At 33.1% G+C, this 25,905-nt stretch overlaps 1 protein-coding gene across 1 annotated transcript; it reads right to left on the bottom strand.

Moving 5' to 3' along the window:
* Positions 1-22,531, bottom strand: LOC120078148 (subtilisin-like protease SBT3.9). The gene is given in 16 exon segments (XM_090313762.1): positions 1-126; positions 128-567; positions 858-1,014; positions 1,681-1,766; positions 2,026-2,305; positions 2,307-2,707; positions 2,774-2,819; positions 3,887-4,129; positions 4,408-4,594; positions 4,925-5,006; positions 5,093-5,190; positions 5,266-5,360; positions 5,459-5,525; positions 21,959-22,178; positions 22,302-22,385; positions 22,462-22,531. Coding segments are annotated over 16 exon segments (2,682 nt in total).
* Between the last annotated feature and the right edge of the window lie 3,374 nt (positions 22,532-25,905).

Genomic DNA, 25,905 nt, shown 5'->3' with positions numbered 1-25,905 from the left:
CTATGTAGAAGAAAGTAGAAATTGAATTCTAACTGACAATGGAGTGTTAACAAGATGCACTCCATCACTCCAAATGATACTTCCAAAAGAAAAGCCATAATCCATCTCAAAAGGGGTTGAAATCACAAACCTTGAAAGACATCTTCGTGACACTAGCATTGAAGAACAAGACAAGAAGCTCCACAGTCACACCGGTCCCCATTGGAGGGTGAATCACGGATGTCAAATTTCCAACCTTAGTGACTGTTCTTGTCACAGTGGTTGAGTTTGTAAGTGCTGGAACTGTTATGGAAGGTAGATTAAGATCCAACAAAGAAATTTGGGGTTTTGTTGGGCACTCTGTTTTTTGGTCTGTTAGAAGAGAAATGGCAGAGTTTTTGTAGCGCATTGAGCAGAAGTAAGATATGTAATCGGAAGTCGACCTGTCGTAAATGAGTCCTGGGTTTGCAGCTGCATTTGGGTTCAAAATTCCTCCTCCATAATCGAATGGATTGCCAAGTTTATTTGGAGATCCCTCAGCCAGAATTGGAACTCCAGAAGGATGTCTGCTCGATGTTGCAAGTGAAAATAATTAATATACTTTGCATTTAAATCCTACTGACCATCGGATAACTATTTTGTTTTTGAAAATTGTGTTTGTACGTTCATAACTCTTTTCTTTTTTAGTACAACTAGAAGTAGGGATATTCGAACCACACATCTCATAGTTACTTACTCACTGATATACCAATTGAGTTATACTCGGTTTGACTCGTCTTTTTTAAGTTAACGCTTGACTTGTTAGTCAAATTTCAATAACAAAAAAAAAATTTACTCCTTTTGGGCCTCCTGTTTTTTTTGTACAAATCGGGGCGAACCTCTAGCCACAATCAGTTCCAAGCCATTTCCTGCTTTCACAGCCTCCACAGCTTTTGTTATGGCTATTGGATTCATCCCCATCACTGTGCTAAAGCAGAGAACTACTTTTCCATCCATCCAATTACTACTGTTCACTAATGTTATTGAATCACATAGCTTGCAAATTGGGTCATTCACCCATTTGGGTTACTCTCAACCACATTCAAATGATAAAATCGAAATTGACAAGCAAAAGAAAAAAAAATTATGTGGTTCATTAACAATGTTTTAGCTATCTCCACAGATAGAAGGAGAGATAAGTTTATTGTTTGAGTAGAATAATAAAAAAAAATACAGATACAGAAGCACCAATAAGATTGAAGGGTTTAGATATGACACCCCTCTAAATTCTATGTCTGAAATCGTAAATAACATATAATATATATACAATTTAGGTTGTGAGGGTATTGAACCCATGCTTGGTCATTCGGAGTGCCAAATAACATATTCAAGATATTTCAACACCAATGATAGATATATCGATAAAATATCGTGATCAACTAATATTTCTTCGTATCCAAAAGTTAATACCTTACATGTTTTTAATCTCAAACTAAGTTATCAATCTTGTTATTAGAATTCATATTCATATTGGTATTAAGAGATGAGATTCAATTATTTTTATGTTTTATGTATATGTATAAATATATAAGAGATATCGATTAATTCTTAATATCTATGTTGAACCTTCCAATTTATGGATATATCAACATAGGGTAAAGATCTTGCTTCTAACACGTTCTTTTCTACATATTGTGGAGGAAAAAGGATTTTTAGGTTAACTAACCCTGCAATATTGGGATTCAACTTGGATCCTGGATGTACCAAGCCACTATATCCAATCTCCTTTCTCGTGAATAAGGTTTCACTTTGGTATAAAAATAAGATTCGATGAAAATTTGCGGTTAACTTGTTTAGAGTGACTTGCTAATTATTTCAGAAAAATACTTTTAAAGTATATTTGAAGTACTTTTTTGTGTGATTTTCATATAATAATTTTAATGTTTGTTTTTAATTTTCTACCATCAAAACCAAAAGTAATTTTGCTCATTCTACAATCACTTCCAAGCATGGTAGAAAAAGTAGTTTCAAGTGGACTCTAAATTGGAAGCATTTGCCTATCTCTTACCAAAAAAGTGTTGTTGTTTCCCAAAGTAATAGAGCCCAAAAAAGTTCTATCCATAGAACTTGCAGCAACATTCAAAATCCAAGGTGAAGTGTTCACCACCGTCTCTGCAGAAGGCCCGTCGTTACCGGCAGAACAGACCACCGAAATATTCCTCAAGTTTGCCCGAAACGACCCAATCGCAACTACGTTCTCGTCATCAACCTCCGGAAACGGAGGAGCACTCTTCCCTAAACACAGAGACAATACATCAACGCCGTCGTGTATGGCGTCGTTCAATCCCCGCCTTCAATACGTCCGCCGCCGCACACTGGCCACCACCACCGGACAAGCTCCAACATGCCTTGTATACTGCCAACCGCGCCGCTGGTGTTCTGCCCCTTGCAGTCTCACCCCCGAGGCCTCTGTAGCTGACATTTCTCATGAACGAACTGGCGGCGGTGCTCGCCGTTTGAGTCCCATGTCCATTTGAATCTCTTGGAGACATGAATTCCTTCACGGCAGATCTGTTGAATTCCCCAAATTCGGCTATGAACCCATCAACGTACTATTTGGCTCCTATGATTTTTCTATTGCAATCTCTCGTCGCATTGAATTTTTCCCCTGATTGGCACTGGCCTTTCCACCGAGCTGGCACCGGCCCCAATCCTTCGTCGTTGAACGCCTCCGATTCTGGCCAAATTCCTGTCCCGGAAACGGCTATTAGAATACCATATTAAATCACCACTAAAATCAAAAGTTTAATCTTACCCGTATCCACCACTCCAATGATTATTCCATCACCAAAATTACCCATCTACAAGATTTTTTGAGACAGATGAAGAAGGAGAAAGGTGTTGTTCTAACTAATGAGAGTGAAATGAAAAAAATAGGAAGTGTGTATGTTTCAATCTAGAAAAGTCAATATAAATACATATCTTGAATCTAAAAATAAAACGACTCATACAAAACCCAGGTTCAGCAAGTGATCATCCATTTTGCTGTACCATGCCCTAGGAGCTTGCTTCAACCCATAGAGAGTCTTCTTCAACAAATAAACCTTCTGCTCTTATCCTGGTATGATGAATCTGTTTGGTTGCTCAACATAGATCTCTTCTTCTAACACTCCATTTAGGAATGCTAACTTCACATCTAGCTGATATACTTTCCATCCATACTAGGTTGACACTGTTAGTAGCAACCTGAGTGTGTCAATACTGGCAACTGGTGCAAAAATCTCAGAAAAATCAATTCCCCAAACTTGTGCATACCCTTTTTGATGAAAATGTCCCAACCTCTTGTGTCATAACTCAGTGTCATTTACTTGAAAGCTATTTGCTCCTTCTCGAGTGGATCCAACGAGAAGCTCTTGTGTTGCATCTTTATTTTGAACAACTCATTTCCATTAGAATAAAAAATGAGGCATTTTCCTTCTTCAAACAACACTTTGAATCCCTTCTCTACTAATTGGTCAATGTTTAACAAGTTTTGTTCAATTTCAGGGATAAACAACACTTCAGTAATCAACTTGGTTCCAGCACAACTCTCTATTGACACTGCGCACTTCCCCTTTACTTCTAGATACTCACCATTTCCTATCTTCACCCTTGACTTAAATGACTTGTCAAGGTCCTTGAACAACTTTTTGTCACTTGTCATGTGATTGGTACACCCACTATCAATCAACCAACAAGTAGCCACAAAGAGTTGATCTTCTTGTTGTACTACAACATGTGCTCCTCCTTGCTGTTGAGTTTTTGTTTCCTTATAGAATCGTTCAATGTGCCCCAATAAATGACATCTTCTACACTTCACATCTGGTCTTCTCTAGCATCTGAAATGTGGATGATTCAGCTTCCCATAGTGCTTGCATGTACTACTAACATCCTTTGCAACAGACTCTGAGCTACTGCTGCCACTTCCCTTCTTCTCTCTTCCACCTTCTCCTTGCTGCACTCTAACTTTCAATGCCCCCTCAATGCTTCCTTCTTGTCTCATCAACCTCCTCTGCTCTTGTGCTTGCAAAGCACTAACCACTTCTATCACCTTGAGTTCTGAGAGGTCTCTAGTATTTTCTAAGTAAACAATGGTTGCTTCATATTTATCAGGTACTGAAACTAGAATCTTCTGAAAAAATCTATTGTCAAATAAATTGACTCCTAATGCTCTTGCCTTGTTAGCAATCCCAATCAACTTATATGAGTACTCTTTAATAGATTCAAAATTCTTCATTTGCATTCTCTCGAATTCTCGCACCAAGTTCAACACTCTCATTCCTTTAATCCTCTCATCACCTTTATACTCACTTTTGAGGAACTCCTAGATCTCCTTTACCGACTTCAAGGCATAATTCTGTTGAATATGGGCGGAGACACAGTTGCATATAAGCAAGCTCGAGCTTTTACCTTCCTGGTGACCCTCTCCTCTTGAGTCTTGATCTGATGTATTGTTGGGTTATCAGAAAGTGGAGCAATATCATAGTGTTGCTCAATTGTTTCCCAATAATCACAACCCTCTATGTAGGCTTGCATTCTGATAGCCCATGTCTGGTAGTTTTCACCATCAAATACAGGTGGAGCCAACAAAGAAAGACTGTTTGATCCTAATTCCATCTCTAATAATCACAGGTGTATCGCTCAGTTTCTCTCGGAGATATTTCACGAGGGCTCTAATACCACTGTTGTTCTAACTAATGAAAGGGAAATGAGAAAAATGGGAAGTGTGTATTTCATGCTAGAAAATTTCATATAAATACATATCTTGAATCTAAAAATAGATTACACAATGTTAGCAACTAGTCTCACTAATTACATAAGAATACGAACGTAGACTTTGACTACAGCTAAAAATAACTTTAACTATTTCCTAAAAACTAAGAATTGACTAGACCAACTAAAAATAATAATTTGCAGAGTTGCTAACAAAAGGCCGAGAAAATCCCAGCTTCTAGTTTTATGGAGTTCGTAAAGAACATTTCGAAAAACTCGAACCACACCAAGCATTTCTAAGAGTTCATTTCACAAAATCAAAACAGAGTTCTAAACCAAAACCCACTTCCGAAGAACAGAAAAAAATTGTATGTATAAATACCAGAAAGCTGATAGGGTTGAGAAGTTGTGAGCTTTGCAGCAAACCCAGAAAAGGCATGTGTATAACTGTACACCATGGATTTCGAAGCCTTCTTTTTGCTTGAATAAAATTATTAGACTTTTAGTAGAATTCAATTACGGAGTTATGGAGTTGAAATTTAGAATTTTGCTTACTTTCCCAACAGAGTAGACAAGAAATTATGATGAATCTCGAATCTGGAGTTGGGATCATATTGCTTATTATCTTCGAGGTGTACGATATGAAGAAGCTGATCAAATTGAGTAAACATATAAGCTGTGGAAAATTGAATCATTCTGAATGGGGTTATTTTCTTATAGAATTTTGAACTCATGCCTTGCCACTTGCCTCTGGTTTTACAGTCAGTTTCTCGAAGATTGATGCATAGAAGAACAGAGCAAGAAGAAAGCAACCCCTGTTTTTTATGTTGTTTTGGTGAGAAAATTTAGAGATTGAAAGAAGAGTATTGGAGAGGTTGGTCTGATTGTTCTGAAGAAACACATGGATTGAAGAAGCAAGTTTTTATCGATTACTGAGTACCATGTTGAAATGTTTGTAAATGTGATGAAGTTTTGGTGCTTTGGAGAGAAGTTCTTCTCATCCGTTGAATTAGATGCTCCTATGAGGTGGCTACAAACATGATATTGTGTTCTTCCTCCAATATTTTTTCTCAAAAGGAAGGAGAGTTTAGAGCTTGTTGGAAATTTCAACAATAATTCTATATACAATGAATTTAGGAGGAAAAAATTTCCTTTTTCATTTTCATTTAAACACTTTCCATAAATATTATTTAAAATAAAAATATGTTAATTACTCACCCTCCCTCAAACGTATTCAAATTTGTTTGGTTTTCTATATCATAGAAGAGTTTTTATTAATATCAAGATACTATCAAGAACAATTATTAAATAATATGGACTAATAATTTAAAAATATTTTTATTCTCAAGGTTTTTTTCAGCATATTATTATCTAATTGGACATTAAAATTAATCGTTAGGAATTAGTCGCTAGAGATAATTGAAGCAATTGGTCAATGAAATTAATTGCTAGAGTTGGGCGTTGGAGATGGTCGTTCCGAGACAAGGTGTTAGAGTTGGCTGTCAGAGGGGATCGTTGGACTTGGTCGCCAAAATTGGTCGTTGGACATGGTTGGTCGCTAGAGTTGGTAGTGATGGTCGTTAGAGGTGGTCCTCGGTGGTGGTTGTCGATGTTCGTCGTCAAAGTTGGCCGGCCATAATCATGTTAAAAATGAGGTGTAGAGGACTAGTGAGAGAGTTTTAGTTATTTTATGTATTGCACAAATTAGGAAGAGATTAAACATTAAACACTCAAAAATCATTTTTCTAAAAGTTGATTTCAAGGGTTTCTCTCATACTAATTACCAACTTATTTCATAAACTCTTTTTTATTCATAAACACTCAAATTTTTTTCAAAATGACATTTTTTTTTCTCAAAATTAAGCGCTTAAAAATTAAAACCAATCATACCATTATTAGTTTAAATTTTGCATGTAGATTTCTTTTACAATTATAAATTGATGTCCATCACTAAGGGGACTTTTGGGGAATTAAGTTGGTTAATATAGTCGATGATTATTGTAGTATAGATTATAAAAGTATTATGTATTCGTGGTGTAGACCATTTTAATTTAAGTTATAATAATATGTGTTTAAGATGTGATTGAAATTCCTTGCCTCATAATAACATAACATGGAAGTGATAGGATGGTAGATTATAACTACTTATCTAACACGCAACATACATATTATCATTAGTCCCATATCGTAAATCATCATATCTCTTAGATCAAACATGCTCATACTATTCACAATATCCATTCCTTTCATGAATCATAGCAAATACTCCATATTTCATATCATGCTTCTAATCCCATCATATGATTTAGTATTATTAATCTAGGCCACGAGGATGTTGGATAATAACATCACATACCTCAAATTTTTCAAATAGTTTGCAACCATCTCCTTTAATCTTGAGTAAAATTCTTGAATTATCCCTAAACATAAATTGAAATTAACTTAAATACTTTCAGCTTAAATTAAACATAAAACTTATCCTAACTGTCTCTAGAACTTACCCAATTAGTGGTTTATTACAAAATTGCTTCCAAACTTAACACACAGATATCAATCTACACATGATCCATAATTAATAATTTAAAGTCCAATTTTAAACATTTAAAACGATTCCAACAAGTTCCAAAGTCTAAATACTCAAAAAAAAAAAAAAAAAAAATCCTCTACATAAAATGTCTTAAGAATAGGCACATATTATGTTAATGTTTTGAACATTTCATTTTTTACTAATATCAGTAGTTATTTACAATTTAGCTCCTACCTACGTTATATATATATTTATTTATGTATTTATGTATTTCTCTCTCCTTCATACATATTCTCTCCCTTCCATGCATATTCTCTTTTTCCAATAATATATTTTTTATATTCTCTCCCTCATAATTCACACTATTTTTTTTTATATTTTTTCCCTCATAATTCACACTTTTTTCTTCCTTTTCCCTCTCTTATGAAAATGGAGAGTTATGTATTATAAAAAGATGAACTTTATTTTTTCTTTTTATATATATATAATGTGATATATATGTATGTATTCGTTTATTTGATATAAACGAGTGTTTTTTTTTTTATTTAGACTTATTATATTATGATATATATACTGTGGTGTAAATGAAATTTATGAAGATTATATGCTATCGTATATTGATTTATACTGTGATTTATGTCAAACATTGAGTCAATCTCTAATTTATAAATTAGAGTATATTTCATATATTGGTTAGAACATTTTCAAATACCTAACAAAATGTTCTAAGTATATTTAAAATAATCATGAATCCATCAAAATGTTTTAAGATATATTTAAAATAACCATTAATTGTAAAAAAAAAAATAATAAAACACAATAAATTGATATGTACAAATAAACAACGAAATATATTACATGTACAAATGAACGAACAATGAAATATTTCACATAATAACAAAAATCAATATGAAAAACGAAATGAAAAATAAAATAATATTAAGTGTCATTTTCTCTCTCCAAATAAAAATGGAAAAAAAATATATCAAATACATTTTATCTCTAAATCGAAAAAAGAAAAGAGAAAAATCATAATAAATTCATTTTCTCTCTTTCATAATAAATACATTATATGGTGATTTATGTCAAACATTAATTTATATACTGTGATATATTTCATATATTGGTTAAAATATTTTTAAATTTCTAATAAAATGTTCTAAGGTATATTTTAAATAATCACGAACCTGCAGAAAAAAAAATGTGAAACCAATAAAAAAAATCATTAAATATAAATAAAGAAAAAAATCTCAAGAATCTATTTGAAGAAAAAAAAATCAAATATGAATATTTTCTCCCTAATAGAGTTTCTCTCTTAAGTTAAAATATATATAAAAGTCGAGAATAAAAATAATAAAAAAAAAGATTTTTGAAATATAGGACTGATTTTTATATAAAAATCCCCAAAAAAATGTCAAAATCACTGATTGATCTTTTATACTGCTGGATAGCGATTTTTGACGGCCCTAAACATCGTTACAATATCCAAAGCATAATGGATATCATTAAATAGGCCCAAAACTCAAGGGCATTCAAGAGTCATTCAAGAAAATCCAATAAAATTCCCAAAATCTTACTCAACAAAACTTGGGCGAAAGGCAATGGATTCAGGTGGCCGGCGCGTTCGACGGGGGACAACTTCTCGGTGGTTGGCGGCGATCTGCAGAGGTGAACGACGGTGCAAACCAGGGACGAATTGCGGCAACCGACAGTGACCCGGGCAGCACGACAACAGTTCTGGGGCTGCAACTGAACGAAGCTGACGGCGGGCTGTAACAAGACAGAGCTGACGGCATTGATGAGACGACCGACTGGGGTTTTCTTCCCTTTTGCATGAAAGAGAGTTCAAGAGGGAGAGAAAGAAGCACTTAGGGCTGCGTGCGCCTCAAATGGCTTAGTTGGCTCTCCTATATATGTACTTAGAGATCCACGGAGTGGGACGGAGATGTTATTTCCCATTCCCGTTCCCCATTTCATTCTCCATCCTGTAAAATTCTGATGGGGATCGAGAATTTACAGGTATTGGATCCCAAATTTTTTCTGGTACTTTTTTCAAGCAAATTTTAATTAAATAATTAATTTTATTGTTAAATTATTTATTATAGTTAGTTTTATATGACAATTTGAATTGAAAGATAAATTACTCAAATTTTAGCCTAAAAAAGCTAATTAATTTTTTTAAGTAGACAGAAATAAATATAAATCAAATTATTAACATATATAATCTATATTTAAACATTCAATTTAAACATATTCATTATCTTTTCCAATAAATAATCAAATTTGAAATTTAAATGTAATATTTATATAATAATAATAATAACATAACATTAAATAATTATAATGAATAAATATGTAAAAGCTAATCGGGGTGGGGACGGAGAACAGGGCGGGGACGAGGGCGACGGTGGGGACAGGGAATGCATTCTCCCCGTTTAGCTCACAGAAAAAAAATTTCCCCACTCCCTTCCCCATTCCCCACCTGGGAATCCCTGCCCCGTTCGGGCAGGGCCCCGTGAGAAAATTGGACACCTATATATGTACCTCAAAACCAAACCCTATCTTAATGAATATTCCTTTTTCTTTTTCTTTTTCTTTTTCCTTTTCTTTTCCACTTAAATTCTCAATCTCACACAACTTAAATCCAACAATTCAATTAAATCTAAAATCTCAAATCTATTTGAGAGCACAACAAGAACACGGATGACAATAAAATATAATATAATAATAAAATAAAACAAAATAACAAAATAACAAAAGAGAAAATTCTCAAATTTCTCCACTTTCTCCCATTTGTATGGAATTTGCTCAATGTGTAATTTTAAGATCCACCAAATGTCACTATTTATAGGCAAAGTGACAAGTATGATGTGGACTTATATAGACACTAAGTGTTACACATGACTTTTGGGACACTAAGTAGTGAACATTTATTTATTATTATAATATTCATAATACACCTCTTTAGATGTCCATATATATATATATAATATGTTTCATTAAAACCTTAATAGGAAAAACCCAATAAGAGAAAACCTAGTGAAGAAAAAATAGTACATATTTCATATAATATATACTCATAAAAGAATACAATATATTTACTCCCCTCATGAAAACATCACTAAAAATATCTGAGTCAGTTGTGGTTAGTAATGCCTTTGTAATAAGTCTGCCAAAGTAATAAGTCTGCCAAATTATCTTTAGAACAAATTTGTTGTACAGTAATGTCATCATTTTCTTCAAGATCATGAGTGTAGAAAAAATTCCGTGAGATATGCTTAATTCCATTCCAATGTCCTTTTGTAGGAGAACAACTATATCTAACTAATAAATTTACTGAAAATGCAATATCTGGTCTTGTATTATTAGCAAGATACATAAGTGCACTAATAGCACTAAGATATGGTATTTCAGGACCAATAAGTTCTTCATTATCTTCTCGAGATCAAAATATATCTTTCTTTATATCCAATGAACGGACTTCCATTGGAATATTTTATGGATGTGCTTTGTCCATATAAAATCTTTTCAAATTTTTTTTGGTATAAGTTGACTGATGAATAAATATTTCATCTGCTAAATGCTCAATTTGCAAACCAAGGAAAAAATTTGTTTTTTTCAAGATCTTTCATCTCAAATTCTTTCTTAAGATATTCTATTGCCTTTGAAAGCTTTTCAGGAGTTTCAATTATATTCAAGTCATCAACATATATAGTTATAGTAGCAAATCCTGATTATGATTTCTTTATAAAAACACACAGACATATTGGATTATTTTGATATCATTCTTTCAATAAATATCCACTCAGACGATTGTACCACATTCGTTCTGATTGTTTCAATCCATATAGTGATCTCTGTAACTTTATTGAATACAATTCTTCGAAATTTGATGTATATGTCAGGTACCTTAAATCCTTCTGAGATTCTCATATAAATATCATTATCAAAAGATCCATATAAATATGTTGTGATTACATCTATAAGATGCGTGTCCAGACTTTTACACACAGTCAAGCCAATTAAATATCTTAATGTAATTTCATTCACCACTGGACTATACGTCTTCTCAAAATCAATATCAGGTTTTTGTGAAAAACCTTGTGCAACTAGTCTTACTTTATATTTTGTGACCTCATTATTTTCATTTCTTTTTCTCAAAATACCCATTTGTATCCCACAGGCTTAACACCTTCTGGTGTTCGGACTACTAGTCCAAAAACCTAACATTTTGAAAGTGAGTTCAATGCTGCCTCGATTGCTTCTTTCTACTGAAGCCAATCTTTTCTATGTCGATATTCTTCAATAGATTTTGGTTCAGGATTCTCATTTTCAGATATAATATCAAGAGCAACATTATAGCATAAATGTTGTCAATAATTACATTAGTTCGATTCCATCTTTTTCCTGTCATGATATAATTTATTGAAATCTCATTATTATCTTTAGGTATATTTCACCTTCCTCACTAATCATATCGAGGATTTCTTCATGGGTATTTACATCCTCAACCAAGTCTTTTTCACTATTAATTATTTTTCATTTTCGAGAATTTTTATCTTTGGAACCCATTTGTCTACATACTTATGGTGTGTTCAAGACTCATTAGCGATAACTTGTTGTGTTGGGATATCAATTTTTGATGTAACATTTGCAGCTGGTATATGTGACTTAGTTACTTTCTTTGCATCTATAAATGCATCTGGTAATTGATTTGCTTTATCTTGCAAATGAATTATTTTCTGAACTTCAAGTTTACATTGATCTGTATGGGGAGCTAAATGAGATAATAACAATTCATTCAATGTAATTTCTTTTTCTAACTTGTTAATTTCTCCCCCTAGTGTTGGAAAATTTGTCTCATTAAAATGACAATCAGCAAATTGTGTAGTAAATAAATCACTTATCAGGGGTTCAAGATATTTAATAATTGATGGAGAATCATATCCAAGATATTATTCCTAACCTCCTTTGAGGACCCATCTTAGTGCATTGTGATGAAGTAATTGGAACATATACTGCACATCCAAAAATTTTCAGATGAGAAATATTTGGCTCATGACCAGAAGCTAATTATAATGACGAGTACTTATGATAAGCTATTGGCCTAATGCGTCCAAGTGACGCTGCATGCAAAATAGCATATCCTCATACAGATGAAGGAAACTTAACTATCATAAGTAATGGTCTTGCAATTAATTGCAAATGTTTTATAAATTATTCTGCTAAACCATTTTATGTATGAACATAAGTTACATGATATTTAACACTTATCCTAATTGACGTACAATAATTATCAAAAGCTTGAGATGTAAATTTACCAGCATTATCAAGATGAATGGTCTTAATTGTACAATCAGAAAATTGTGCTCTTAAATTAATTATTTGAGCAAGTAATCTTACAAATGCAAGATTTCAACTTGATAATAAGCACACATGTGACCATCTACTAGATGCATTTATTAATACCATAAAATATCTAAATGGTCCACTTGGTGGGTTAATAGGTCCACATATATCACCATGAATTCGTTCTAAAAATGTAGGTGATTCAATCCCCACGCGGGTGATGGTCTAATTATCAATTTTCCTTGAGAGCAAGCATCACATGATAATTCATTAGATTGAAGAATTTTTTGTCTTTTTAATGGATGTCCATTCGAATTCTCAACAATTTTTCTCATCATTATAGATCCTGGATGACCCAATCGGTCATGCCAAATTGTAAATATGTTTGAATTTATGAACTTTAGGCTCATTGTTGCATATGTTTCAATTACTCGTATATGAGTATAATATATTCAGAAGATAAAGCAGGAAACTCTTCCAATATACGTTTTTTATTTGAGATAGTGGATATGATATATAGATATTCCATATTTGTTTTACTATCAGTCTCAATATGATAACTATTACAACGTATATCTTTAAAACTTAGAAGATTTCTCTTTGATTGACTAGAGAACAATGTATTGTCAATTGTGAATATTGTTCCTCTAGGCAAAATAATATTTTCTTTTCCAAAACCTTCGACCAGATTTGTAGAACCTGATATCGTATTGATTTTTGTTTCCAGCATTGTCAGTTTAGAAAAATATTTTTTATTTGTAAGTATTGTATGTGTAGTTGCACTGTCTGCTAGACATAGATCTTTTTTGCTCATTTTTGAAACATCCAACATATGAAAATGATTCATATTTCTTCATTAAAATAAAATAATTACAATAAGAAAAACAACACTTAAAATATACAAAAGTTACTAAAAAAACATGAAGATATATATAAAAATAGTAAATAATATTAAGTCTAGATATTATCAAAATCAAAAGAAACACTTAATGTTCCATCAACTACACCAATTTTTTCTTCAAAAGATTCAATGAAGTCCGCGACATTCAAATTTGTCATCTAGGATGGGTCAAATATATCATTATCCTAATATGCAAAATTTGCTTCCATATTTTTCTCTTTTTCCTTCAACGAGGCTTGATAGAGGTCAACTAAGTGTTTTGACATACGATAAATACGTAACCAATGCCCAGTCATTCCACATCAGAAGCATTTATCTTCAACATTTTTTGAACTCTTATCTTGTGGAGCTTTATCTTTGTGATCATTATTTTGTGTTGTTCTTTCGAAATTTGAATGATTAAAATGACCACCACAAAAATAATAATTATTTCTTCCTCTGCTACGATCACAACCTTGACTGCAACCACGACCTCGACTACGATTATTATAAAAATTCACAATATTCACTTTAGGGAATGGTGTTGTTTTGGTTGGTCAAGATTCATGATTTTTCATCAATAACTCGTTATTTTGTTTGGCCACGAAAAGGCATGAAATTAATTTAGAATACTGTTAAAAACCTTTGTCTTGATATTGCTACTGCAAGAGTATATTCGAGACATGAAACGTAGAAAATTTTCTCTCCGCATAATAATAATTTTGAATTGATTTCAAAATAATGCGAAGTTGTAATCACTTACTTATTTGAAATCTTGTAGCCTCAAATTTATCCACTCATAACGAGCTTTTGGAAGAATAATTATTTTTTGATGATCATACCTCTCTTTCAAAAATTTTCACAAGATACGGAGATCTTTTATTGTAAGATACTCCATTTTCAATCCCTCATGGATATGATGACGAAGGAAAATCATAATTTTTTTTTTGTCCTGACTGGATGTCGTATTTCCTTCTTTACTAATCTTCCCAAGATTCATAGCATCCAGGTGGATTTCGACATCAAGTACCCATGAAAAATCATTATTGTCGTTAATATCAATGGCGGAAAATTCTAATTTTGTGAGATTTCATGGCATCACTATCATAAAATATTATACTTATGTTAAAAATTTAATAGATATTGAAAATGCAAATAACATTAAATTTATTAATTATAACGAAGAGGGAAAAATTGGCATATGTTTAGGACCTACCTTTAGCGGGGAAAACGATAGGAGCTCGTGCTGATAACTGTTGTGAATTTGAGGAGCACAACGGGAACACGGATGGTAATAAAATATAATCTAATATTAAAATAAATAAAACATAATATATAAATAAATAAAATAAAACAAAATGAGAAAATAAGAAATGAGAAAATGAGAAAATTTCTCTACTTTCTCCAATTTGTATGAAATTTGTCCAATGTATGTGTAATTTTAAGATCTACTAAATGCCACTATTTATAAGCAAAGTGGCAAGTAAGATGTGGACTTACATGGATATCAAGTATGAATAATTACAAGGCATATGGACAACATAAAGAGTACACATGACTTTTGGGACACTAAGCAATGAGCTTCTATTTATTATTATAATATTCATAATAAAATCATCTCAACAGATGTGATATATATTGTTCGAATTCTTTGGTTTTTCACTATTAGTTTTTTTTTTTTTTTAAGCATTCATTTTTATTATATTATAGTCTGGCCTTTATATTTTATAATCCATATTGAGTCAAAATCTGGTTTATGTACTATGGTAAAATTGATATATACTTTTAATTTGCATATATTGTGGTATAACTGATATGTATTGTGTTATATGGGAATTTTTGTGTAATATGAGATTTAAGTATTATAGTTAATTGATATATACTAAAATGACATGTCATTTATGTACTGTTCAGGGGTTTATCAAACACATTTATACCATTTAAGGATTTACCAAGTATCCATGCATGTTTAATCTCTCTTTTTTTATTATTATTTTTGTTGGGATGCTACTCTTAAATCACCGATTCATCCAAAAGCTTAAGCTGATGGGTGAAGGTAAATTGAAATATGAAGAAGACCCAACAAACGGGAGTGAATATCAATTGGGGAGGAAATAACAATACAGGAGCTTGAACAAAGAACTTGTGATATATTCTGTTGCGATTCTTGGGTTCTTGTTGGGATGCCAATTAAATCGTTTAGGATGCTAGTCATACTGTTTTAATTCTTCTTGTTGGGATGCTAATTAAATACATGTGATCCATGTTTAAGTCGGTTCATTAGATTTCTCACTACTTTAATAGATTTTTAGGATATATATTGTGACAAAAATTAGGATTCAAAGAAGGTATGTGATTTAGACTATCGATTTTATGATATATATTGTTTTATAATTCATATCGAATAAATCTATGTTGTGTTTACCCTGGTATAACTGATGAAAGAATAAGGCTAAATAATATATATTGTACTGTCATATGATTATGGAATTGTCATGACATATGTACTATTGTCATATGTCAATGTTATAAATTTAATTTTCTATACTCTTAATTTATATATTGAACCATCGTATGTCAATGATATGGAATGACTGATATGGACTGTGTGATAAGAGAAATCATGTAATATGTTATTTATGTATGGTTTGTGCTCACATATGGACACTAAGTTATAGGAAAATGGTTTGTATAAAAATGTTAGGTGAAAGAGCACAATGAAGATGGAGTGAAAGGGTTTATGTAATGTTTATACTCACATATGGAATGGTGTTTTATGTATTTTGTTATATAAAAAATCTTAGTATATTGCATATATAGTATAGAATATTTTATACACACCTAACACAATATTCTAAAGTATATTTTAAGATACCATCAAATGAAACTATCAAATGGAACAATCATCTATATTATTGTTTTTTTAAATATACTTTTGAAGGAAACTACTATCGTGCAAAAAAGATATTAATGTAATGACAATGATGAAAATCATCTAGAAAATACAACAATGATGAGTACTATTGTGAGAGAACATTTGCAAGTCTTTTGGTTATGACCCAATTTTTCACTATGACCACATTTGGGGTACTTATTAACATGAATACATACTATGGTATGGGTTGTGAAAATAATTGTGCGTGTGTGCTATATTGATCATTTAAATTGTCCTTAAATGAATACAAGTTTTCTCTAATTAAACCCAAGTGCAAACTCAAATAGAGATTCATGTTAAGTATCAAGGTCAAACATAGGGACTTTTGAATTAATCTAAATTAGTAAGATGATTTTTACAAAGTAAGAGCACTTAGATTGGATGATGTTGTTTGCATGAATAAAATAAAGAACTAATTACAATCAAGAGAAAAAATGGCTGAAGGTGAACGGGGAGTGATAATGGAAGGGTGATGCATCGAAGGTATGTGTGTGTGATGGTGATGCATTGAATGATGGGGAATGAGATGCGTTGATGGAAGAGATGTGGCAGAAATGAAAACAACGTGCGTTGAATGGGTTGAAAATCAATTAATATGGTAGGGTTGAGAAGGTTCGCTAACATTCACCTAAGTGATGCACAAGTATCCATTCATGTCTTTGACTTACGAAATGAAGAACTCACCTTTCGTTGTTTTATGCCACATAAATATTATCTTTAAGATGCATGTTTAAGTCAATATTGGTCCTATGGTGGATGGCAATGGCTTAAGTTGGCCCTCAACGCTAGTATTGTCTTTAGGGCTATGCAGTGATGATCTAGACAATGTGGGCTCTGAGCGGGATACTACTACCAAAAGCTCAATAGACACAGGCTCGAAGGGAACGACTGGGCGTAGGGAAGATGAAGGGGCTTTTTGGAGGGAAGGGGGAATTTGAATGGTCAGAGGAATAATCAGAGTAATGGTAGGGATAACCATGGACGAAAAGCTTCGCGAGTGAAAGAGCAAATCCGTTGTGGATTTGGGTGAGGTTGAAGAGCAGTAACGGAATCAAAATATGACTCGGGCATGGCTGAGATTAGGAAGGCGAAGGGACTGTTAGTGATGGTGTTGAAAAAAAAGCTTAGTTCTCACCAACTTGAACAATAGAGGGCTTTTGGGTGTTTTCTTGGTGAGACATTTTATTGGAAGATGAGAGCTTGAAGAAATCTTGAAGAAATTGAAGAGATTTGAAGGTCACTAGGGATCTATGAGAGAATCAGTAGAAAAAAATCTTGAGAGCTTGAGAATGGGAACGAAAATGAAAGAGGAAAACGAAGAGGGTTAGGGCTTAAATAAGGGGGAGCACACGCATGGAAAAAGATGCTGATGTCACTCACGATGATGGTGCATTTAATGAGGACTTGAAGAGACTTATGCTCAGACGACGCACACTCGAGTGTCCTCAATTTCCACTAACGGTCAGAAAGCCTTACGTATCCCACATGTGTTGAACTAATCGAATGTAATCAATCAGTGCATACATACATTCAACACATCATTCATTTTTCAATTAGCAAATCATCATATAGCAAAAATACACCAAGTTCAATCAATCAATCAAACTAAAGCAATCAATCTTACAAAAGCAAATAAAATCAAAGAAAATAAACCAATGACAAGCAACTAGAAAGTAAAAATAAAGCAAAGTAAAAGATGCGTCCCTGGAAAGATATGCTGATGATTAGTGTAGGGACAATCGGTCATCCTCATTGAGGTTGAACGAGGTCTTTGGAGGCCTTCTTTCTTTCCACATCATCTCTAAAATGTGGTTTGATTCTTTGTTCGTTTACTTTAAACATATTGAATCCATCATCGCCTTTTAGTTCAACGGCTCCATGGGGAAATATTTCCTTGATGATAAATGGTCCAAACCACCAAGATTTAAGCTTCCCTAGGAACAAATGTAAATGTGAATTAAATAGGAGAACCTTTTAGCCAACATATAAGGTTTTCCTACTAATGCATTGATCATGCCAATGTTTAGTTCTTTCTTTGTAAATCTTGACATTTTCATATGCATGCAGTCTCCAATCTTTCAGTTCGTTCAATTGTAACTTTCACGCTTCACCAGTGGATTCTAAATTGAAGTTGAGCTTTTTTCAGTGCCCAGTGTGTCTTATGTTTGAATTCCAACAGAAAATGGCATCCTTTTCCATAGGGGGATATTCTAATTGGTGTTTTGCAAGCTGTTCTGTATGCCCACAATGCTTCGTTAAGATTTTGTGCCCAATCCTGTTTTTGATGTGTTGACAACCTTCTTCAGAATGGATTTGATCTTTATGTTTGAAATTTCAGCTTATCCATTTGTTTGAGAATGGTATGCAGTCGCCACTCTATGTTGCACATTAAACTTCAATAAAAGTTTGTTAATGATATGATTAAGAAATTGTGTACATTTATCACTTATTAATGCTCTTGAAGTACCAAATCGAGTGAAGATGTGCTTTGTAAGAAATTTTGACACGGTCAACTCATCTTTGTTTGTGCAAGAAATGGCTTCTACCCATTTTAAAACTGTTGGGATTGGTGCCCTAAATCTCTCTTGCATTCTCACAATTTGTAAGCTTTGTATAAACAAATTGTTATTGATAAAATAATTGTTATTTTATGAGTATACACTCAATCCAATAAAAAAATATCATAGGTTATTTTATGTAATTTAAACATGTATGTAGAGACATACAGGTAGATCATGTTTAAATGATAACCTAAACGGTCTGTCGTAGATGAATAGAGTTAGGTACCTTATCCTGGTGAGACTACAGATACAACTCGCTTTGTAGATGTTACAATTGCTGTAAAGTGCTATAAATTATCTGATCCTTATCATTCATATGGAGACATGTGAGTAGGAGTGTCCTATACAAAGACTTTGTATAAGATCAGACCATGAAATGATTAGTCTCATTATATATAACGCCATTAATAGTAGAGACTTACATTTCACCAGGATGACCATAAGTGACATAACTTAAATATTGAGTGAGCTGTGAACTCCTGTCTATGAAGGTGATCCTTTGATTTGCATAGGTGAGAGTGGTTAGGTCCCTGAATCAATATGCCTACTATTTTGGATATTTGTCCGATTGAGGAGTTGGATACACAGCTACATGAAATGAAATTCACTCATTTCTTGATGTCAGGATAAGTAGATAAATTGCTCTTTTAAGGGCTCATTTTGGCGCTTGAACAATGTGGCCACATCTTCTCTTGGTCCGAGAGGGATTTGATCATAGTTGGTCTATGACTTATTATTCATTAAAGGGATCAGTGATACTTAAGGAATTAGATGTAACTACAAAGGAAAAACGGTAATTTTGGCCCAGCTGTACTTACGAGCAATTTGTAAAGGGTCTTCATACTGTTGACTGGTTATATCTAATGGACACAGACATATATCTATAGTGCGAATAGTGCAGCTGTTGATCTTTAGTGGAATGACTGATAATTAATGGATGTTGGGTAATTTAATTAACGAGTTTAATTGATTATCCAAGTACCATTGGAGTTTCGATCTATAGGTTCATAAGGTCCCATCTGTAGCTCAACAAGGATAATTGAGAATTAATTTTGGATTATTTGAATTGTTTAAATTAATTGAGGGAATTAATTATATTTGATATAATTAATTAAATTAATTATATGGATATAATTAATATAATGTATTCGATACATTATAATATAAAGTTTGTTTTGAGAGAAATTAAATATTCGAATGTGATTCAAATATTAATTTTATGGATGGGATTCATATAATTAAATTTAGTATAAATATGATTTATACTAAATACCATGTATTATTGAGAGAAATAAAACTATATGTTATATTGTATTAGATATAATATAATAACTATAGGTTATGTGTTATATTTGATATAACATATAGTATAATATATATATATATATATATATAGATTATGGTAAAGTATATTTTTATTAATTAAATTAATTTTTTTAAGTTTAATAAAGGATGGAGTTATAACTCCTTCCCCTATTTTTTCTATCCTGATAAAACGCGAAAATTGCGGTTTCAATGAGAGTGGTCATCTACTTCACAGAAGCCTATAGAGAAGCTCTTTCTGATTTTCACTCCCAACAATTTTCTCTAGAAAAAAAAAAAATTCCTCTCAAATTCTCTCCATCTTCCCAAAATTCAGAGCCCATAACTTTTGGATTCTCATCACCTATAAAGAATACAAAGGTTGACCTCTTGGTGGTGGTCATTTGTTTTTTCTTTGGAAGATCAAGTTTCGAAGAGTTTGTGACTAGAAGAAGGGATCTTGTGAAGAATTTTGTCTTCAAGGGTAAGCATTTTTTCTCTAATTCCTTCCTTCAAAGCATGCTATAATTTCTTATTTTAATGCATAATTCCGTTATGTAAATTTGTGATTCTATAAAAGTTAAAAAAAAAGAAAAAGGAATGATCCCCTTCCACTATGAAACTTCATCGTTTCTTTCGAAAACATAATCAACAGCCACTAGAATGTATATATGCTCGCATGAAGGAGGGAAGGGTCCCATGAACTCAATCCCCCATACATCAAATAGCTCAATTTCAAAAATAGAAGTTAAGGGCATCTTATTGCAGGTAAATATATTTCTTCTAACAATGGTCACACTTATAGCGAATTCTCTTGCATCCTTGAATAATATAAGCTAGCAACACCCACATTGCAGTACTTTATTCGTAGTCCTTTGGCCTTTAAAATGCCCTTCATATGGTGATTCATGGTATTGAGATAGTATATGGTGAAAGGCAATCTCATGTATGCATTGATGGAAGATGTGATCAAATTTGCGCTTGTAAAGATGAGGCTCTATTAAATTTTGCATTCATGCATAAGTCCTTCTTTTATTGCATGTTGAACTCTTCAGGGATTTTCTTGCACACCAAATAGTTTACAATGTCTACGTACTATGGGTCAAACTCATTAATTTTTCACATTATTTCATCTGGGAAGCATGCATTGATCTTAGGCTTCTTATTATAGGCTTCTTCATTCTCGACCTTTGACAAATGGTCAATAACATTGTTCCTAGTCTGTTTGTGATCCACACCTCAATACCAAACTCTTGCAATGAAAAAACCCCAATGGAGGAGTCGAGGTTTTGCATCTTTCTTGGTCATTAGATATTTGATGGCTGAGTGATACGTGTGGATGACAACTTTTGATCCTAACAAATAAGCACAAAACTTCTCCACTGTGAAAACCACAACTAGCAACTCTTTCTCCGTGGTTGTATAATTTTCTTGAGCATCATTGAGTTTTTTACTAGCATAGGCGATAGGATGCACCATCATATCTCTACGTTGACCTAACATCGCTTCGACTGCAATATCATTGGCATCGCACATAAGTTCAAATTATTATGCCTAGTTGGGTGCAATCAAGATAGGCACTGAGGTCAACGCATCTATAAAAGTCTTAAAGGTCTGATGACAGCTGTTATCAAACTCATATGGTCGGTTTGCTTCGCGTAACACATTGAAAGATTTGAAAATCTGAGAGAAACCTCTGATAATCTTTGATAAAATTCTGCGTGCCTAAGAAGCTTCTTAATGCTTTAACATTGGCTGGTATAGGAAGTTTGGCAATTACATCGATCTTTACAAGATCAAATTCCAGTCCAGATTTGGAGATTTTGTGCCCAAGAACAATTCCTTCTGTAACCATGAAGTGACACATCTCCCAATTCAACACCAAATTCCTCTTTTCACATTGTTGAAGAACGACTTCCAAGTTTGTCAAACATTCATTATATCAACTCCCAAACATAGAAAAATCATCCATATAAATCTCTATTGACTATTCCAAGAATTTAGAAAAGATGGCCATCATGCATTATTGGAAAGTACCTGGTGCATTGTACAAGTCAAATGGCATGTATCGAAATATGAAGGTCCCATAAGGGCATGTGAAAGTAGTTTTCTCCTGGTCCTCTGGTACAATTATTATCTAATTTTATCTTGAGTAACCATCTAAGAAATATAAAAGTTCATTACCAGCAAGTCTGACCTGCATCTGGTCGGTAAAGGGCAGAGAAGTGGTCATTCATTGTGGCAGCATTAAGCTTGTAGTAGTCCATGCAAATCCTCCAACCTGTCACGGTTCGAGCGGGTATCATTTCATTGCTGTCGTTGGACACTACCGTAGTTCCTTTCTTTTTAGGCACATATTGAACTTGACTAACCCAGTGGTTATCAAAGATAGGATAAATGACTCATGTGCTGAACCACTTTATAATTTTCTCTTTAGCAACTTCTTTCATTACTGGGTTCAACCCGGGTTGATACTGAGTGGACCCCTTCCTCCTATTTTATCTTGTACATGCAGTATGTTGGACTAATGCTACAAATGTCCACAAGCGTCCATCCAATGGCTTTGCTATGCTTCTTCAACACCTGCATAAGTGATTCCTCATCATATGCGTTTAACTAGGAGGATATAACAACTGGTAAAGGATTGTTCTATCCCAGATAAGTGTATTTCAGATGGGCTGGTAATATTTTCAATTCCAAATATGGTGGCTCCTCAAGCAATGGATTTGTCTTTTTTGTTTCTTGGTTATATAAGTCAAGTGATTCAAATTTTCTCTTCATGTCGTTCAACACATATACAGATTTGACAACCTGTTGTTCCTCTTCATAATTAACTGGTAAGAAGTTAGATTCATTATCCTTGTTGTCACTGCTCCATTCCAATGCGTCCACCAATTAGCAAGACTGTAATTCATCAGGGTTTTCAATGTGTTGAACACATTGAATTTTACCTGTTCATTGTTTACGCGCATTATTAATTCTCCATGGTGAAGGTCTATTAGAGCCCTTCTAGTTGACAAAAAGGGTCTACCAAGGATAAATTGTATCTCTTTGTTCGCCTCATAATCCAATATAATGAAATATGTTAGAAAGATAAACTTGTCCACTTACACAAGCTCATCCTTAATTTTGCCTTCAGGATGTTTAACAGATCTGTCAGCAAGTTAAAGAGAAATACTTGTAGGTCTGGCTTCTTTAATCCCCAATTTCTTGAAGATGGATAGCGACATTAGATTAATACTTGCTCCTAGATCGCATAGTGCTTGACCTACATCTAGGCCCTCTATTGAGCTTGTTATCATGAAATTGCCTAGTTCTTTCATCTTTTCTCAAATACCGGTCTTGAAGAATGTGTTGCTTTCTTATGTTAGTGCGACAGTCTTCTTTTCTTGGACAAGATGTCCTTTAAGAATTTAATATAACTCGACATTTTCTCAAAAGCTTCTACTAGTGATATGTTCATGTGGGATTTTTCGAGTACATCAAGAAATCGTCGAAATTAGCTCTCATCATTCTTTTTTCTCAGTCTTTGTGGGAAAGACGGTTGTGGGTGCACATTATGCATTACACTCGAAGTTGAAATGCTTGCGGATGAGCCTCTACATTCAACATCCTGCATTAACTTTTTTTCCTTCTCCTTGTTCCTTTATGTTGAATCGTTCTGCTTTTGATTACTCTATGTTGGTTGGTCTGTGTGTTGCTTTTCATTGGTCACTGTGGTCTGTTCATCTGATTGTTGAGTTGCTGGATTGCTTTTCTTTAGTCTGTCATTTGTTAAAGGCCTTCCACTTCTCAGTGTCACCACTTGACACTGTTCCTTGTCTAAGTTCCCTCCATGTCTTGGTGCTTCTGTGTTACTAGGTAATGTTCCCCGCGACCTAGTTTTCAATTCTTTAGCTATTTGCCCCATTTGGAGTTTCAAATTTCAAATAAATGTTGCTTGACTTTGCAATGATGAATCGTTCTTTTGCATATATTCCTTTAATATGTTCTCCAATGGAGAGGAAGAACTAGATTCTTGTTGCGATCGACTTTGCATTTGTTGATGTCCACGATTGCCTTTGAAGGAACTCTTTTTATAGAGGATATATGAGCGGAAGCGAATCGTTCCAAACTCCATTGTGAAAGAACTAAAACATTTACGATCATACTAAACAGATAATGCATTAATCAATAAATTACAACATGCTTCTTGAAATAAAATAAAAATAAATGCCTAAGATTTTGTGTATCTCTCCCCATGCATATCCTAGGGCCTCGTGCCTATTTATGTTCCCTTTTTAAAAAGAAAAAAACTTTTAAATCCCTTATTCTTTCTCTTTCTTTCTTCTAATTAAATTATTTATTTCTCATCCCTCTCTTTTTCTCCTTCTCGGGGGCACGAGTTACAAGTGACTAATAATAGGAGACGAACATCAGACGACAACTGAGAAGTCGCTGAATAGATCTAGCATGAGGCAAATTGACGATGCAAGGCGAATAGATTTGGCACGAGGCACGGATCTGAGCGGCGTAGGGTTCTAGATGATGGTTAGAGTTCTGTTGACTGTAGTGCACGGACTCAACTGTTGACGGTGATAAGTAGGCCCAACGACGATGACAAGGTGGCTGCTATGGAAGGTGTGGCAATGATAGACAAGAGCAACGGTAGATCTAGGGTTTCAAGAAAAAGAGATGAGGATGGGTGACAAAGGCAAGTGCTTCACAAAGAAAAAGAGAGATGATGATGGGAGGGTTCTTATGCACAGAAACCAAAGAATAAATGTACATATATACTGTGATATATATTCATTTATTTTATATAAATTAGGGTAATTTTTAATTTAGATTTCTTTTTTTATGATATATACAGTTGTACGTATGTATTTTTGTGTTGACTATTGAGTCAATCTGTGATTGGTAGATATTTTTGTTTATTTTCGACTACTTTGAATGTATGATATATACTATGATATAAATGAACTTTATGATATATATTGTGATTTATATTGAACATTGAGTCAAATTGTGATTTATATACTATGGTATAACTCATAAAGGAATTCAGTTAAATAATATATACTCATATATTGTACTATCATATGATACTATTATATTGAAACTTTTGAGTGGTACAACTATCTATTTGAGTACATTTATATTTCATATATTAGTTAGAATGTTTGCAAAAATTTTAATACAATGTTCTGAGGTATATTTAAAAATAACCATGAATCCACTAAAACCAATAGGTTGCCATGAAACTAGTTGTATTTGAGAACATATCAAATATATTTACCATTATATTTCATATATTGGCTAGAACAACATTTGCATAAATTTAAGACAATGTTAAATGGTATATTTAAAAATAACATGAATTTGCCAATAAAACCAGTTGCTTGAAACATGAAATACGTTAAATAAAAAATAAGAGCATATAAATATATTTTCTCTCCCCAATTGAAAATGAGAAGAAAATCTTAACTAATTAATACTATATAATAAATGCATTTTCTTTCTCTAACATTAAGGGTGCTTCGTAAATGTATAAAGATTTTTTTTTTTTAGAATATGTGATATTATTATACAACAACATGGGAGATCTCACAACTCGGGATCAAGGCATCAAAGCAACAAAGAACAAGCAAAGACAAGGCAA

The sequence above is a fragment of the Benincasa hispida genome, chromosome 1 (genome assembly GCF_027475165.1).
Source record: "Benincasa hispida cultivar pf3 chromosome 1, pf3_genome.v1.1, whole genome shotgun sequence".
NCBI lineage: Eukaryota > Viridiplantae > Streptophyta > Magnoliopsida > Cucurbitales > Cucurbitaceae > Benincasa > Benincasa hispida.
The sequence above is the reverse complement of the archived record's forward strand: the minus strand, read 5'-3'. Positions and strand labels throughout refer to the sequence as shown.